We start from the raw sequence: 16,548 nt of genomic DNA on the forward strand, positions 1-16,548 counted from the left end.
TATATTCTTGGCCTAACCCGTGTGAGCACAAAAAAGATTGACCAGGTAGGCAATAACAAAACTTTGCTGTCATTTGTGACGTATGGGCTATAGTCTGTCAGGATTGTAGTTAAATCTGTTTTTGATGTCCCTGTAGAATGTGTGGATCGACACTTCTATACCTCAATACTGCAAGGGCTTTTTCAAAACGTGCATTAACAAAGGTGTACATTTCCACTTTGTAAAACACGAATTCAATATTATGTGTATAACTATTAATGATCGACTGGCCTGAGAAAACGATTGGTGAACTTATGTGTCTTTGTTGATAAGGTGTTGGCACCAATTGGAAGATACTTTTATACCGGGTCACAAAGTTTTTTTCCAAACTTGATCCACATATAAGTCTACGTGACATGCGAATATTAACGCTACGATTTCGTGTAGAATTCGAAATCAAATATATAATCAAAAATTACAGATAGGGCCCTGTTCACACCTTTTCATTAAAATTCGCACAGATTTCTCTTTTACACAGATTTTTATGTTTGGAAAATACTTGTGACTGTAAGGTTCGAACCTCACCAGCAAACTGTTGAATCCGAATAAACAGTTTATTATCAGGCTGTGGGAATAAATCCCAAGCCGGCGAATAGCTTGTAGAGTCTCAGTAATAATAGCAGTGTAACAGTAATACGACAGAACAAGTAGAATCGAATGGAATCAAATAGAATGAATTTACAGGTACACACTGGGCTTTAAAGCTCTCCATACTGAGAGCTGATTGGTCAATAATGTCACGTGATATCTTGAGGCGCTTGAAGTAATATAATACAAGAACATAGGTGTGATGTGACATAAGCATAGGAGAACATTTTATGTGGTAAACAGGATGTTAAATGAATCACTTTACTCGAAAACATTCGATGGTTAAATCATTTGAGTCACATTATGGGATTATACAATACTTGTGCAAAGCTGGACGCAAAACATTACGCAATACAAGCACTGGTTTCTGTGACGTATGTTACATGACCCAGGGTAGTAGTATTTTCCGTACCAATTGGCATGAAACAGAAAATAGGCTTGAGCTGAGAGGTAACACCCTCCAAATATGTTGAAAGCACACCTAACATGAAAAATTTTATCGTCTGTTAGCTAGTTATCAAACAATCCTTTGAATAGGCGTTAAATTTCCGGTGTCCAGCTAATGCCCTTATCTACGACACAAGTGGGCTGTATGTTTGCTCACAATGGGAAGATGATTTTTCGAACGTGCGCGGTCAGACGTTTTGTCTCATACATTCGCACGTGCCCGATAATCATGTTCGGCTGCCTCTGAACACAAAGTCAATCTATTATTCTGTTTGTATTAGGAGAGATAATATTTCTTGCGGGCATATTTTGTTACAGTCCCTTCCTTTATAGTTAGCTACGCCCAACATCACAAAGGCTATTATTTTGTAGCCTTTTCCTGGCTTATTCAGGTTAATAGAAATTGTAAATTTTATCACAAAATACAAAATGAAATTTTATTTTTAGGTTACGGTTAAATTCCTTTAGTGTAAAATTCTGATTTGACAACTTTTCGAAATGAAATATTTTTGATTTGGTTTTGATATTACTGGCGCAAAATTTTGAACTCTTTGAAGCAATGTAATAAAATTTTAAAACTCGCATTTTAGTTCAATATTAAACAAATTTAAAGGGTAACCATTTCTTTACATTAGGTTCAGTGTATTTAAAGCCACCAAGGTGACCACCTGAATCGAAGAGTCGCCGTTTTAAAACTGCTCATAAGCACTGAAGCGCGAAAGCACTCCGTCAGTTGGTCGCAAGACCATTGTTTCAAAACAAAGGAAAAACCGGGAGTTCGAATACCGCTTAACGTGTTACTTTGTTTAGTGTGGGAATCAAATTTCCCAGTCGGTGGCTAATGATCCTCTTAGGGCAGGCGATCAGTAACATTATAGTTTATAGGCTCCAACCCTCATTCATCCTTTTAAATGTGGGCCAGCGCTGGGAGGTTTCTCTGCCATTATGCGACGCCGCCTTTTGGCCTTACATTAAACCTTACTTGTCAGATTGACATCAGGTTTTTAGGACATTCTTATTTTGTCATATCCAACAAAGGCACTTGTTGCGAGAAAGTCAGACAATCAAAACGGACATTCTGCTGATGTCTGAGTTATGATGCTAGAAAGTAATATTGTCTAGTTTCCTGTACGACAATAAAATAATAATTATTGAAGCGTAAGATTTGTTTGCAAATTTGTAGTTTGTGGAATCATAGAATAGTGGAATTGTTTGATTGTTAATTGGACCTTGTCTAAAATGAGAACAAGACACTTTTGAAAATGAGAAACAGTTCATAAATTTTTTACTTTTGTTTTGACTTTTAACCCAAACAATCTGCGCTTCAGCAATGTTACACCTATCCATGATAATGCGCCCATTGTGAGCAAACAGTATTATTTGTAGTTGTAAGGTTTATTTGAAAAGATGCAGGATTTCACTCTAAAGGTTTTTAATCGTTTGTTTAATTTTGGTAATACGTTGATGATTCAAAGAAGTTTTACGCCGTAATGATGAGTGGTTTGTTACCGAAAGTGAAAATGCTGTGACAGGTATAGAAGCACTGATTTGTGTAGAAGTATTCGGTAAATGACCCGTTTTGTGAGCAGGCGGTTTTCTTTTGGTGCACATTGATCGCGCAGACCATCAAACGTTTTTCGAATATTAATGTATTGTTTATTTTTACTGTGCGGATTGCCGATAAAATTTAAAAATGTGCGGGAGGAAACATACTCTGTGTACCACATTTTTTCCAATCTGGGGTGCGAGCAGGTGCTTATTGATTAAATGTCGGCAGGATTTAGGAACAAAACATAAACCTATTTGCTCATGCTTTTTGCTGTTTGTAAACTTGTTAGATCAAGGTTCAAGGTTGTTGAAATGTTATTTTAAATAAGAATCGTATAAAATTGTATTTCGCATTTTGGTTTCAGAAATTAGCATTGTCGAAATGTTTGAATGAAATTTTATGCAACCTTTGAAACGACGACAGAAACGGAACCATGAATTCCCTGTCGTACAAGAACATGGAGAAAAGGTTTGTAAATGACATGTCGGTGTAGGTGTTGGACCCGGAACCATAACCTAACCATAAAAACCGACACATTTTTATGCGAATTTATATTGTTTTCTCATTTGTATGCCAAAAGTGAATGCCACTTCACCAGTCTTAATTGTCTATCTAGCTTATACCACAACATACATACCGCGGACTGTCATTAAGAGTAGCATGTGTTGCAGGTTGCTATAAACCTAAAAGTTTTATTTTTTCGAGAATATTAGCCGACATTAACTCTACAGGCAAAATTAATCTTAAGCAGTTGTTCTTTAGTTCACTAACTTGTGTTAGTTCGTTTGAGCATGTTTAAAACTCTTGACACATATAGGTAATCATTCATGAGCAAAATTATTTTTATTTTTTTACTTGAATATTAATTCGGCAGCAATCACTCAAACTACAAAAAGTCAGAGCGACACAGACGCGAAAAGAAGAACAACGTATTGCCTGCCCTGATGCCTCTCAAAGACATTGAAAAACATCAGGTTTGTGATCTTCTTTTCGGCGCTATTTCAGTTTTATGATCGCAATCCTTTCTCAAGAAATTTTTATTTTCAATTTATTGGCAGTAGCTATAGAAATTCAAGAGCTGAGCGGACCCTCGAGTTTCATTAACCGTATTGACCTTCTCATTAAACGGCATTTGTCCAACAAAACGGTGTGGTATTCAGGGCAAGACATGACATGTAAAAGCTGTTGTGCAAGCCGCTGCGCAAACAGGTTTAGAAGAGGGTGCAATGTTTGTGCTTCAATAATTCAGCCGCCGACTTGTGTGTACTGACACCCACTTTGTCAAGACTTGATGGAAAAGAGATGTTCTCTCGGTACACTTGAAAAAACATCAATGGTGCATCGCAGAACGGAGAAAATGTATTGTTTGAGTTTTATAAGGGATGAACCATAAGCTTTGCTTCACAATGGCCTTGCTATTGACTTGTACAAGAATGGAGCAATGGCCTTGTTAACGTCGAACCACCAACGGTTCAACAATGCTCTATAAAATGTCTGATTTAGGTCCTTTGTACTGAGCTGGCATTCACACGACTACTCCAATGCAGTATACAACCTTTATTCGCTATTTATTCTCGTAAATGTTTGAGGCAAATTTCTCGGTATCTTCTGTTGTCCACGTGTGAACCAACTTTATTCGCACCTCGTCCCAATCCCCCACCAACCGCGACAAGGTACACATACGCTTTGTGACGCATACAATGACGTCAACAACTCCGCGGTGCGTCGCCGCAAATCGAAGGCAAATGTTAAAAAAGGTTCAAGACTTACTAATATAAGATAATTGATTGTCTTGCAAAACACGACTTCCATTTAGTCTCACAGTTTCATTTAATCTCACTTTTGTTGCTGACGCTGCCAGGTGTGCTTGTGAGTTTACTTAATCTCATCTTTGGCGTTTTCTATTGCTTCAAAAACATACACTAACTCGCCCAGGAATGTTACTCACATAACGACGGTATGTACAAATCCACTATTCATGGCTTGAATTCACCGACAAAGTTGCTAGAATCGCTATTTACATCAACAGGCCGCAGTTATAGAAAGGGTTTCGTGTAAATTAGTCCAAAGCAAATAAACGAGCCGGTTTAAAGACCTCCCCCCTGTTGCGACCGCGCTGTGTTTGCCTCCCCCCGTTTCTCCGAAGGGAGCGCCTGAAAAGCGAAGTGCTTGTCGGGATTCCTTCTGTGCGACGGGCGGAATTCGATGCCGGCAAAGTTCTAGATGGAATTTTTCCAAGCTAAACGACGTGTTTTTGTGGTCGGGAAGTTTTGAAAACGCGATTTTATGACCGTGTAGCGATTATGTTCGACATTCTATTGTTTCGTGTCGAGAGAAAAGTGCTTTCGCAGGAAATTAGGCAACACCTAATTCAGCTTGCAGATAATCCAGACTGAAATAGGAAGTTAGTAATTATGTCTTGCTCGTGTCAAGCGAATGCAATCTAGCTACGGTTTCATGTCGTTTTTGACCCTTAGGTTTAAAGGGTTTATTGCGATGGTATTAAAGTTTTTTTGTGCAGTAAAATGTTTTAATTTCCTATCCGTCGTGTATGTGTGTGTGGACTATTCGTCCAAGGAAAACGACGCGATGCAATTGTTTATTTACTTCTCCTTAGACAAAACAAATAAACTGTTTTCTAGCAATGGTTTTTTAGGCCCTAACAGTGGGTGTAGATATGTGTTTTAATAGGGCAATTTATGCAATCTGTATGGTGAGTTGAAGGTGAAGTCTTTTGCGTTTCATGAAGTTGCCAAATAATTTAGATTTGTAATTTTGGTTGTGAGAAATCGTCTTGTTTTTACCTTATCGCGAAATTAATTTCAGCATTATGACACCACAAGGTAGCGGAAATTTACCTGACATTAATAAAAAAGTCGAATTTCGTTTTCACCCGAAGATGGTTTGTAACGTCAACAGCCGCGCCTGTCACCCAAATGTGGTGAAACCCCCGTTGATCATCGAACCGTGGGTCACCATCTCACCCCCAATCTCACCCATTCGCTCATGGGAAGACGTAAGCCATGGGGGCTCACGATCGAGCCCCACTGTCCCGGCCGGCCCCACTTCACCGAGCCCCGCAGATATACGACGCCCTGATGGCCCGTTATTGTTACGTCACAGTCTCCGTTTGGGAGCGACAAAGAGTTCTAAGAGGGTGTCAAAGCGTAAAAAGGCTGTACTGGCAAGTGTGGCAATGGCTAATGTGTCCCACGCTTTAAAAGAGGGACACAGTAGCGAGGATAGGCAGCTGCCTGCTCTAAGCACGTCTGATAAGATTACATTCCAGGAAATCTTCGGCTTGCGTCCCAACGCCTTCGAGGTAAATGCACTGATAACAAGTTTGTTTCAATTTCATATAACGGACCTTAACCAGGGGTACATGGTACAGTTAGGTCATACGCACCAAAGCAACAATTTAAAGTTATATAAACCTAGAAAACCACTGTGGCCAATCAACTTTTATGTGTGTATAAAAGTCGGCATAATGGATATTTTTTCATCGATCAAATCTGCAAAAAATATGTTTGAGGAATGAAGTTTTTAGATCTCTCTGATATTTAAGCTCGAGTACAACGCAATACTTTACCTCCATTCCCCAATTAATAAGTTTTATTTGACCAGTGATACCTTCATGACTCTTATACAACCTCTTGTATTGTCAGCTGATCGATTGGGCAAACATTTTATTAAACTTCCTTTGTTGGCTTAAACCTAATAAAGCGCCAAGCGTACACCGCAGTTGTGTCTGTGAGTTTCGTTGAATTTATGTCTTCAGGTTGCCGGATGTATTCATAAAGTTGTTTGCGATGACACTGTATAGAATATGTACATTTTCACGTGGATTGTAATTGGTTAATTACTGCTTGCAAAACAACGTTCGTTAAAAAGGTCATCAATATTTCCTCTCGACCTCCTGGACTTGCTTAAAATATAGTTTATTGTCTCGAGCGACCCGTCTAGACTTGTCCTAATAAAAGGTTGTTACCATGGATATGCTCATGGGTCTATAGTAGCCTTATGGGAAGTTTAAACCAAAACCACCTTTCAACAATGCAGCAATGTCACAGACGTGCACGCTCGAATCGGCTTTTCAGAAGGTTAATAAAAATTTACCAAAGGGTTTTGTGCAATGTAGACTCGATCCGCCTGATGATCACTCTCTATTTATCTGTGACCAATCTTTTCCCTATAACTTTTTTATAATAAAATTCTGTATATATTCGTTTAAGATATACCTCATGAGCATTCTTACCTTCCAAATTTTTGCACATTTCTGCTTGAACAGCAAGTGATTTATTATTTTCTTACTGTGTTTTTCAGAGTTCAAACAGCTTCGGAAAACCTCATTATGGTTCGGGAGAAAGCGGACTTCAATCGAACAAAGCTTTCCAGCAGGTGAGCAGAAATCTCTATCTTAAAACAATTCTAACTTTGCGAGCAATGATCGCGAACTTGGGTCACCAAAGGGTCAGGGCCGCAGTAAACAAATCGTTCATCTCATCCACAAACTTACTTGCAAGTCGTAATGTTGTTTACTCGTGGAATCTTAGCACACAATGCGTGTGGCGAGAGATCATAAACCAGTTTTCGATCGCTGCTGTTTTCTTGAAAACGCCCGTTTCGTATTTAATCGCAGATTTATCACCACAAGCACACGTTGATATCACTTTTATGCCGAAATTCGTCCTCCGAAACTCGATCCGAACTCGAGCAACCAGAAAAATGACTTTCTCAAATGCGTAACTGGTGTATGTTTAATGTTAATCCATTCGAAATTCTCGGTACGCCATAAAATTTCTTCCTTCCCCAACTAAACATTGGCATATTTGTCAGTTCGGATTATCTTCGAAGAGGAATATGGGCAAGTCTGGAGCTGTTCATCACCCCCACGAGGTTCGTACGACTTCCTACAGGAAGTTGGTTCACTTTTATCGAATTGGTACATCACGGGTAATGGTATTATCAACTATTATAAAGAATAAAGTAAAAACCAACCAGTCGTTTCAGCGCAAGTTGAACCATATTTTACATGTTATCCTAACGTGGTTTTATTGAAGAAATATGAGCAAGTGGTTCCATTGTCTCCATACTTTTTCTGAAAAATAATTGAATGTCTATCATGATGATAAACCAACAATTGCTCAAAAAAAATTGTCATAAATGGAACTTGGGAATGGAGATTGTTTCGTTTCCAGGGTTTTACATCCGGGGTCGGTCATCTTCCTCACATCATGGATTCCCACCACCATCCAACCTCCCACGGACATACAGGAGGAGGAGGAGGTGGTGGCGGACTTGGGGGAAACCCCGTACAGCTACCTCCAACCAAACTCCCCTCTGCCAAAGCTCTCGGATACAAAACAATCAGTGGAAATGGACAACTTAACTACCATCATTCTTCCAAGCAACAAGGTACAACATACAAGTAGATTCTGTGTTTCTTCAAATCAACCGAAAAGTCACTTCTTAGGCGATAAGATATGTCGTAGTAAATCGTAAAAAGTTGTTGTTGGATTTTTGTCGATTATCTGACTTTAATTTACACAATTTGCTCTCTTGTCACATGTTATCACTTCAACTTTTGTGTCTGAAGATAATTAACAGTTTTACCGTAACAAAATACTTTGTTGTTATTTTGCCAAGGAACATTGTCCAAATTGACCTTTGTGTTTTTCTCACAAAGGTCATCAGAGTTTGTTCAGCAAACCACGTCACAATCGTCATCAGATTGCCCCCCAATCACAAAGTCGCGACACATTGGAATTTTCTGGGGGAGTCGACGGCGTGAATACGCGTGAAAATGCGGTCGGACGAGTGTATGAGGGACACAAACTGCCAATGAGCCCTGAAGGTTGTTGACTAAATCGACGATTAAAAATCATGACATTTTATACTTCACGATCTACTTTATCAGTTTTTACGCAATAACAAAAAAGTTTAAACTTTTCACATTTATATTTTTTTCATCTGCTTGGTACGATAATGTAGACTCTGAATTAAAATTCAAGCCCTATGCAGTTCAACAAGCGCAAATTTTTAACGTCAATTTAACTGAAGTGTCAGAAGATACTCAACGATCTGTCACGAAAAACATTTTAACCAATGATCAAATGTATCTTTTTGGACAGAATGTGTTCGTGCGTTTGGTTCGCGCATGACAACTTTCGAACAAGGCGAAATTCTCGATTATCCTGACGTCTGGTTTCTCGGTTTGGACGGAAAGAAGATACAGGGAGTGCAGGGAGCGTCACAGAACTGCGGATACGATGACGACAACGGCTCTTACATCAAGGTGACTTTGCTCATACACGATGATAAACTACTTCAAACATCCTTTACTGACTTGGAAACCTTGTTTTTTTCCGTGATACTATTACTGTGATTTTTACAGGTGCTTCATGATCACATGATGTACAGATATGAAGTACTTGAAGTTATTGGAAAGGGTTCGTTTGGACAGGTTGTGAAGGCTCTCGATCATAAAACCAACACTCTCGTCGCAGTGAAAATAATTCGCAACAAGAAGCGGTTAGTTAAAAGATAATCACAAGCAAGCTTAATGATTTTGTTTAACAATATTTTTGTCAAGATATTGTAAAATAACCTTCAAATAAAATCACATTTTTGTTTTGTGACCTGTGGTATAATATTTCACTACAACAAATATATATATGTGCAAAAAAAGCCATATTATTGCAAAGCTGCAGACAGGGTGTGTACACGCACTGTTTCGACCTGCAAGGTCTCATCAGTGCAGCTGTTGAGTGGCACTGTGCTAGCTTTTACACTAGCAGGCACACTAGTCTCCACTTTGTGGTACCTTTCGGTCAACGTCGATCTGCAGGGTACCCTATACTAGGTACCGAACAACAGAGACGACGAACAACAGAGACCTGCAAGGTCTGACACACCTCTGTCAACAGCTGCACTGATGAGACCTTACAGGTCGAAACAGTGCGTGTACACACCCTGTCTGCAGCTTTGCAACAAATATATAATTTTTCAAATAATTTGGTTCCAAACTAAATGGTGTCAAACCGGGTGTGCAACATTTTTAAGCAAACTTCGTTCCATTTGACTGTCTTGTGTATAAATTAACCAAAATTTATTTTCGAAAAATATCCTGTGCTACGTAAAATCCACACGAATCTTTACAATGTATAGTTATATATTTCAAACTTCAAATTAGGTTCCCAAAACCTAAGTTTTGAAATAGTTTAAACAAGAGAACGGCTTGAGGCAAATTTCTGATCAGCTGCTATTTGCAAGAACACCATGTCGGTTGTTTCAGCATTTTGTCCCAATCGAATTTACCCATGACGTCGGAGATTATTTGCATTGGAAGAATGAAACCAACTCCAATCCAACAAAAATAATTCTTCTTTGTTGTAAAGTTTGATTAGGTGTTCCGTACATTGGAATGTTCAAACACGACCATTGTTACTTTGCATCATGTCCGAATATTTGAAATTCCAATGCAGAAAAAAAGTTAAAAATTAGATAAAATACCATGCCTTTATCTAAAGCACAGACACTAAATTATTTGCTTTGTAAATAGTAAAGCAAACGCTTTTTTTGTGGTGGGGGTTTCAAATCCGGGGTTATTTTGCGTTGTGATCCCGGATATATGTTGCATGTTGGTCTTGAGCGCCCTACAGCGACGAAAGACACATGTTTAAAAGCTTTTGTGCCTGAGATAGAAGTGATTTGCACAACTGAAGGTCATTAACGGACACAAACAAATGGAAAAGAGTGATCACAATTTTGACATGTCTTTGTTTCCTGTATTGCAGTAAAGTCGAAACCTCTTTTAATGACGTCACATATCTCTGACCAGCAACACTTTATGTTCTTGTAAAACTTACAGTTTCCACCACCAAGCATTGGTTGAAGTTAAAATCCTGGACGCGCTGAGGCGAAAAGACAAGGATGGAAGTTACAACGTCATCCACATGTTGGAATATTTCTACTTCAGAAATCATCTCTGCATTACCTTTGAACTGCTTGGGTGAGATTTAACTTTGAATCAATAAATACTTTTGTCTCAATTTTGCTTTTATATTTTATCACAATTTTCTGTACAGTATGAACCTGTATGAGTTGATCAAGAAACACAACTTCCAAGGTTTCAACCTTTCCTTCATTCGTCGAATTGCTTACCAACTCCTCAAGTGTCTTTGTCTCACTCATAAAGAGAGAATAATTCACTGCGATATGAAACCGGTAAAAAAATAACTGCAAAATTTTGGCAATTTGTTTAATTCCGACTGAGTTTCTAACAAACCAATCAATTGAGGTTTAACTGAAAAAAAGCATGTGATAATAAACGCTCCTTCTTGTGTAAATAATACCACTTCGACATTATCTAAAAAGTCTAATAATTAGTACTTTTCTATACATTTCACTAAACGACCGCTTGTCTATAAATTTCTCGCTAATCATTTTTATTCATTCCAGGAAAACATACTGATACGTCAGAAAGGTCAAAGTGCGATCAAGGTCATTGATTTTGGTTCGAGTTGCTACGAACATCAGAGAGGTAATTATTTTATGTTTGTAAGGCAGCAATTCCACATATAACTTTGCGGCATGCGTAAAGAAACCTTTTTGTTACGTCATAAAATCACGTATAGTATCTCAGCCAAAGGCGTTTTTACCTGATGCAGTCAAGAACGTAGACTTTTAACTTGATACCTGGATACAATAAAACTGACGTTTTTTAACAATATGAATTCCTGTTTAGTTTACACCTACATACAAAGTCGCTTCTACCGATCGCCGGAGGTTATTCTGGGTCACCAGTACAGCATGGCGATCGATATGTGGAGTTTCGGATGCATTCTCGCCGAACTTTACACGGGTTATCCACTTTTCCCTGGAGAAAACGAAGTTGAACAACTTGCTTGTATCATGGAGGTGGGAATCAATAAACTTTGCACTGTGTAACTTGTTGCAGTTTAATCTTATAAGCTTGTAGTGCAATCTTAAAGTTCTATCATTGTTGCTGACAGTTCATGCTATATGTGTCTAATCGAAGAAAGGCTTTTAAAAACGTTTATTGACCGTATTGTGTTTAGGTACTTGGTCTTCCACCCTCTGACTTCATTGAAACCGCTCAAAGGAGAAGACTTTTCTTCGGTAAATCTATTACATTAAAATCCCATCTTTACTTGGTTCAGTAATTCCAAATTGTACAGTCAACAGTTTGAAAAATGTCAACAGTTCAGAACACGAGCAAATTCTCAAAATTTATCTCATAATTTTGCAACCTCCACAACAATGATCTTTTAGCGAGTAATTGAAACCACTGCAAGATATTAAGTTGCCTCCATTACTGACCCTAATAACATTACGAGTTTCAGTTTACTTGTTGGGGTTAGAAGGTCAAAGCACGCGTGTCAACCTCAACAAACCATCGTAATGTTAAAACCATTGTTGCTGAGGTTGTTTAGGTCACTGTGTACGATTTGCTGTAGATAGCTTGGATTGTTCATTTGTCAAAATGTATAATTTTCGCCGTTTTAAAAATTGCTTGTTAATTTTTACAAACAGAGAACTTTATTTCAAGATGTCCAAATACATCTAAGAACATGTTGTTGTTTTTCATCCACTGCAAAGCCCAGTAACATTTGTTTGTTTAGATTCGAAAGGAAGTCCGAGGTGTATCACCAACAGCAAAGGTAGAAAACGTCGACCAAACTCGAAGGATTTGAGCACTGCTGTTCGAACAAGCGATCCTGTCTTCCTAGATTTCCTTCGAAGATGTTTGGAGTAAGACTATATTTATCACGTTACTAACTAACTTCGATCGAATTTTATACATGTTGCACTGGTGGAAAAACTCAAGTTAACTTTAAACGTTGTTTATAACTCTCTGGCGCCATACGGCGGACAAATGGGTTGACAGTTAATAAATATAAGGTGTTGAAATTGCACAAAAATTGTTTACAGCTGGAACCCGAGCGCGAGAATGACTCCTGACGAAGCGATGCATCATGAATGGGTGATGGAAGGAAGATTCGAAAAAACCAGGGGACAGTCACGTCACATGGCTAGAAGGGCGGCACTGTCGCTGGGCAACGCAAACAACAATAGTAGCAACAATAACGCAGGGGTCGTTCAACCTTCGAATGTTGCGAATAATGAAACAGAAGAGGGGTCAACCAAAGCTCACATCACTGCCAAAACCGGTGAGTGCGTGAAGTTGGGAACGATTTGATTCATGGTGCGTTGTCTTGACAATCAAGTGTGGCCGAATTGTTGTACGTTGATGTCACTGGGATTCTCAGGTTTTTCTGCTGACGAATTAGGCTGCTTAAATTTAGCCTTTTGTCTGTGGAATGGCAACCCTGGCTGTACACCTTCACTCCAAAAACTATAAACTTTCATTTTGTCCACAGACAAACAAGCGCCTCCAGGGGGCGAAGCAACCTCCAACAAACGCAAGTCGGGAAAGAACGTGAAGACGGTCGTCAAGGAAATGTCTATAAAAGAAGAATCTTCTGACGTCACAACAGGAAACAAAGCAGAAAAACCTCATCAAGCTGATGAAAACACCAACAGCTCCACAGCGACATTTAGCGGCGACGCTGCGCATGAAAGACTTCAACCAATTGGAGCTTCGAACACGAGCATGTTGGCTGATGAAAGTGATACGAGTACGTTAATGGAAAGTTACTGGGAAATTTAGTTACTTTTAATAAAAAAAATTATTTGTATTTAATTATTATTCGACATATGTTTCCAGTTGTATACGATAAAGTTTCCTTAAGTTTTGAATCATTGTCAAAAATCAGTTTGTACATTAATTGTAAATTATTTCCGTTTTCATGGTAGCTGAAGATAAATCACCAACGAAGGAAGTTTCAAAGTTGGTTGGGAAACAAGACAACGTGGCTGATGGAAAAGAAGACGATCCGACGATCTCAGAAACCAACAAACTTCCTCCGATAGCTTGACGATGTTTGTTAATTCATATGAACTCACTTAACTCACAATAAGTCTTGTGGGTCCAGTTAAAAGATCGCTTCGATGTTCTGCAAACCGCGTCATTTTTGGGTGTTTAACAATCACAAAAAAGTATTACTTTTGTCGAAAGATTGAGAAAGCTTGCATTCCTCCAATTATGGATGGGGTTGATTAAATTTAATCATGCTCAAGTTGTAAAACAAAATTTCATTTTTGTTTCCACATTAAATTTTATTTCTCGCGAGGATTTTCTCGTTATTTGATGATAAATTAATTAAACAAGTTATTTTGACTCAATCACTCATATACTTAAGAAAGAATTTGATTAGCGGTTTTTACTTTATTTATGTCATGATCGGGTACGACAATAACTTTATGTTTTTGTGTTTTATGCGGTTTCAAACCTATGTTTTATAAATTGTTCCAAAAATATATGAAATATTTGTAAAATCATTTATTTTACTGCCTGTAAAGAAAAAAGGATTAATTTCATTTTCTGTTCCCTCACAAATAACTTTTCTGGGTCTGATAAATAGGATGATTTATTTACGTTACTGCAAAATAAGCAACAACATTTTGTACAAAAGTATGTGTGTCTTTGTATCGTTGTTAGTATTATTGTGACGTGACCATGATTAGTATTTTTAAATTACCTTCAAACAAGTTTTTCAAGAGGCCATGTTTAGCATTCTAACGAGCTTTTGTGTGCAATACCAATTATGAGATTAACCGAAAATTGTTTAAAATAATCTCGCCATTTGTTTGAATATGACGAAATTTATGTTCATGTAGCTTAATTATGTTTGCCATGCGTGGTGTGTGTTTGTGTTATACGAAAACTTAATAGACGTTTCCAGATGTACATTTGTACACCTTGCATCGCTTTTTGTCCATTGCTCGATATTTCCAATAAATTTGGTTTCTTATAATGAGCTCGTTGATTTTAACGTTGTTGAAAATAATCCTACGATGAAGATACGCGTGCTGGTGTATAACAAAGGTCTCGTTTGTTCTGGCATTTTTATATCAGATTAGAAATGAAATTAGAGCCACCTGGTTTTCGAATGCTTTCTCGCCGAACTTGACACGGGTTATCCCCTTTTCCCTGGAGAAAACGAAGTTGAACTTGCTTGTATCATGGAGGTGGGAATCAATTCAGCTAAATATAAAAACTCTTGCTAAAGCTGAATTTAATTCTGTGTAACTGCATTTGTGCAGTGTAAACTCAGTGTCGTCCTAAAGTTCTACCACAGTATACGGGGGTTCTACCATTGCTGTCAATGATTTCCCTTGCTTTACGGGCCACGCCCACGATTCAGAGTGGTATTGTGACGTCTTAGCTGATATTACTATACAGATGGCGCTGTAACACCTCAAGTATTTGCGCTTTTATAAGACACCGACTTCATTGTACTTTGTTCTGCCTGCAAATCTAACCCTAACCAGTGCTGGATTAAGGCTCTGCAGTATATGTGTGATGAATCGGTTAAACACTTTCCTTGATGCCCGAAGCACGATTTATTCCAGTCTTGGATTTAAAAAGCAATTAGCCAAGTGTTCTGGAGGCCTTTGGCCATTTCGAGCATATTTGACAGTAGTTTATTTCACACAGAATTAAAATCGAGTCGAATTGCAAAACAACGTTAACAAAACAGACGGAACGGAAATAATGCGACGCAGTATAAGGCGGTCTAGGAACAACATATACTGCGGGGAACATGATAGGCTATATGTCTCGCCCAGACCAAACAAGATTAAAATCAATGCGTTTGAATATTACACAGGTGATTGTGACGTAAAACGCAACCTTTTTGCAATAAATTATAATTACAATTACCGTTGCGGGACATACCAACAAAATAATAATAAAATGCAAATCTAATGCACGTACAGCAAAGAATGCCTTGGAGACTCTACTGTTACGCTTGAATGCGTATGCGACATGGAAACACGACCCGTTTTTGGACCAAAACGTAAAACAAACATTTTGGGCTTCGCCAAATCGCGACATAAGTGAATAGGCCAACGCTTACGTCATTTTGGTAATTATATATATGTAAGTATATATGTAAGCATTTTTTAACATTTTTCTATCAGTTTTTATATGTCAAGGCGACAGCGCAGACGATGACCCACAAAACATTCAACGAATTCTACACAACTCACATCGCAGGACAAGACGATATTTAACATGGGGGAGAAACAAAGGAAGGGGCATGTGAAGCACCACGCATGTTTTTCTGGTCTATTTCTGACCACCACGCATGCTTCCTGATCACAAACACTGCAATACCAGACAGAAAGGATGCAGGCGGTGTTGGGCTTCCTGCATAGCCTAACTACCAGACATTTTTTCTGATATTCCTTGTAAAAAAAACGCCTTCTTTTTACCCAGTCCAATATTTCTTGTCATCGCGCCATTATGCACGCACTTTTGATAACTAGCTCACTACAATCCAGTCACGTGATGCGCTTAAACCATCCTCAGTTTTATCGTCCTGTTCCCGCGACCACTTGTGACAGTCACACATTTCTAAAGTGGTTGTCAATTGAATTCAAGGGACCACTTTTAAATATCCCAAGCCTTATCGTTTTGTAATCAGTGACGATCAAAGAGCTCCGAAACGGTAATAGATTGTTTGTCGACAATCTTTAGCTTACTTTGTATGGGCGAATCAAACGCCCCATGGAAGACTGTTTGCATTCTTGCGACAACGTCCATGCCTTCATGACTCTTAAATTATGGACTGTGTTGCTGCATCGTTTTGTTTGCTATGATGGTGATCCCGTTTGCGATCCGATGAATCTCCCATATGCGGTGTCAACCTTTAATATTATCCTGCCCCGGTGACACCGATACAAGAAATCATCCGCCTTGACCATGTTGCTGAATCCCACGAAGAGATCGTGACCATGAGGCATGGAGAGAGCAGCGAACATTGGATTCAAAGTTT

At 38.6% G+C, this 16,548-nt stretch overlaps 1 protein-coding gene across 4 annotated transcripts; it reads left to right on the plus strand.

The window, feature by feature from the left end:
* Positions 1-2,982: 2,982 nt before the first annotated feature.
* Positions 2,983-14,488, plus strand: LOC145888337 (dual specificity tyrosine-phosphorylation-regulated kinase 4-like). 4 transcript variants are annotated; one of them, XM_082979062.1, is made up of 17 exons: positions 2,983-3,091; positions 3,498-3,597; positions 6,947-7,021; positions 7,460-7,519; positions 7,822-8,038; positions 8,310-8,477; positions 8,755-8,918; positions 9,018-9,154; positions 10,494-10,634; positions 10,711-10,849; positions 11,084-11,165; positions 11,370-11,542; positions 11,704-11,764; positions 12,268-12,397; positions 12,578-12,816; positions 13,027-13,284; positions 13,463-14,488. In XM_082979062.1, the coding sequence occupies exons 1-17, from the start codon at positions 3,057-3,059 to the stop codon at positions 13,582-13,584; spliced, it is 2,301 nt and encodes a 766-aa protein (XP_082835188.1). In that variant the 5' UTR covers positions 2,983-3,056; the 3' UTR covers positions 13,585-14,488. The 4 variants fall into 4 exon arrangements, with proteins under 4 accessions (XP_082835188.1, XP_082835187.1, XP_082835185.1 ...); XM_082979061.1 differs by having other exon boundaries at positions 2,986-3,112; XM_082979059.1 differs by lacking the exons at positions 2,983-3,091; positions 3,498-3,597 and adding an exon at positions 5,461-5,945.
* Positions 14,489-16,548: the final 2,060 nt, after the last annotated feature.

This window comes from Ascidia mentula, chromosome 2 (assembly GCF_947561715.1).
Source record: "Ascidia mentula chromosome 2, kaAscMent1.1, whole genome shotgun sequence".
NCBI lineage: Eukaryota > Metazoa > Chordata > Ascidiacea > Phlebobranchia > Ascidiidae > Ascidia > Ascidia mentula.

Coding starts and splice junctions, on each gene's coding strand:
- LOC145888337 (XM_082979059.1), top strand. CDS start 5,523: ATGGTTTGTAACGTCAACAGCCGCGCCTGTCACCCAAATGTGGTGAAA. Junction 8,919..9,017: donor ACAACGGCTCTTACATCAAG/GTGACTTTGCTC, acceptor TGATTTTTACAG/GTGCTTCATGATCACATGAT. Junction 11,166..11,369: donor TTGCTACGAACATCAGAGAG/GTAATTATTTTA, acceptor ATTCCTGTTTAG/TTTACACCTACATACAAAGT.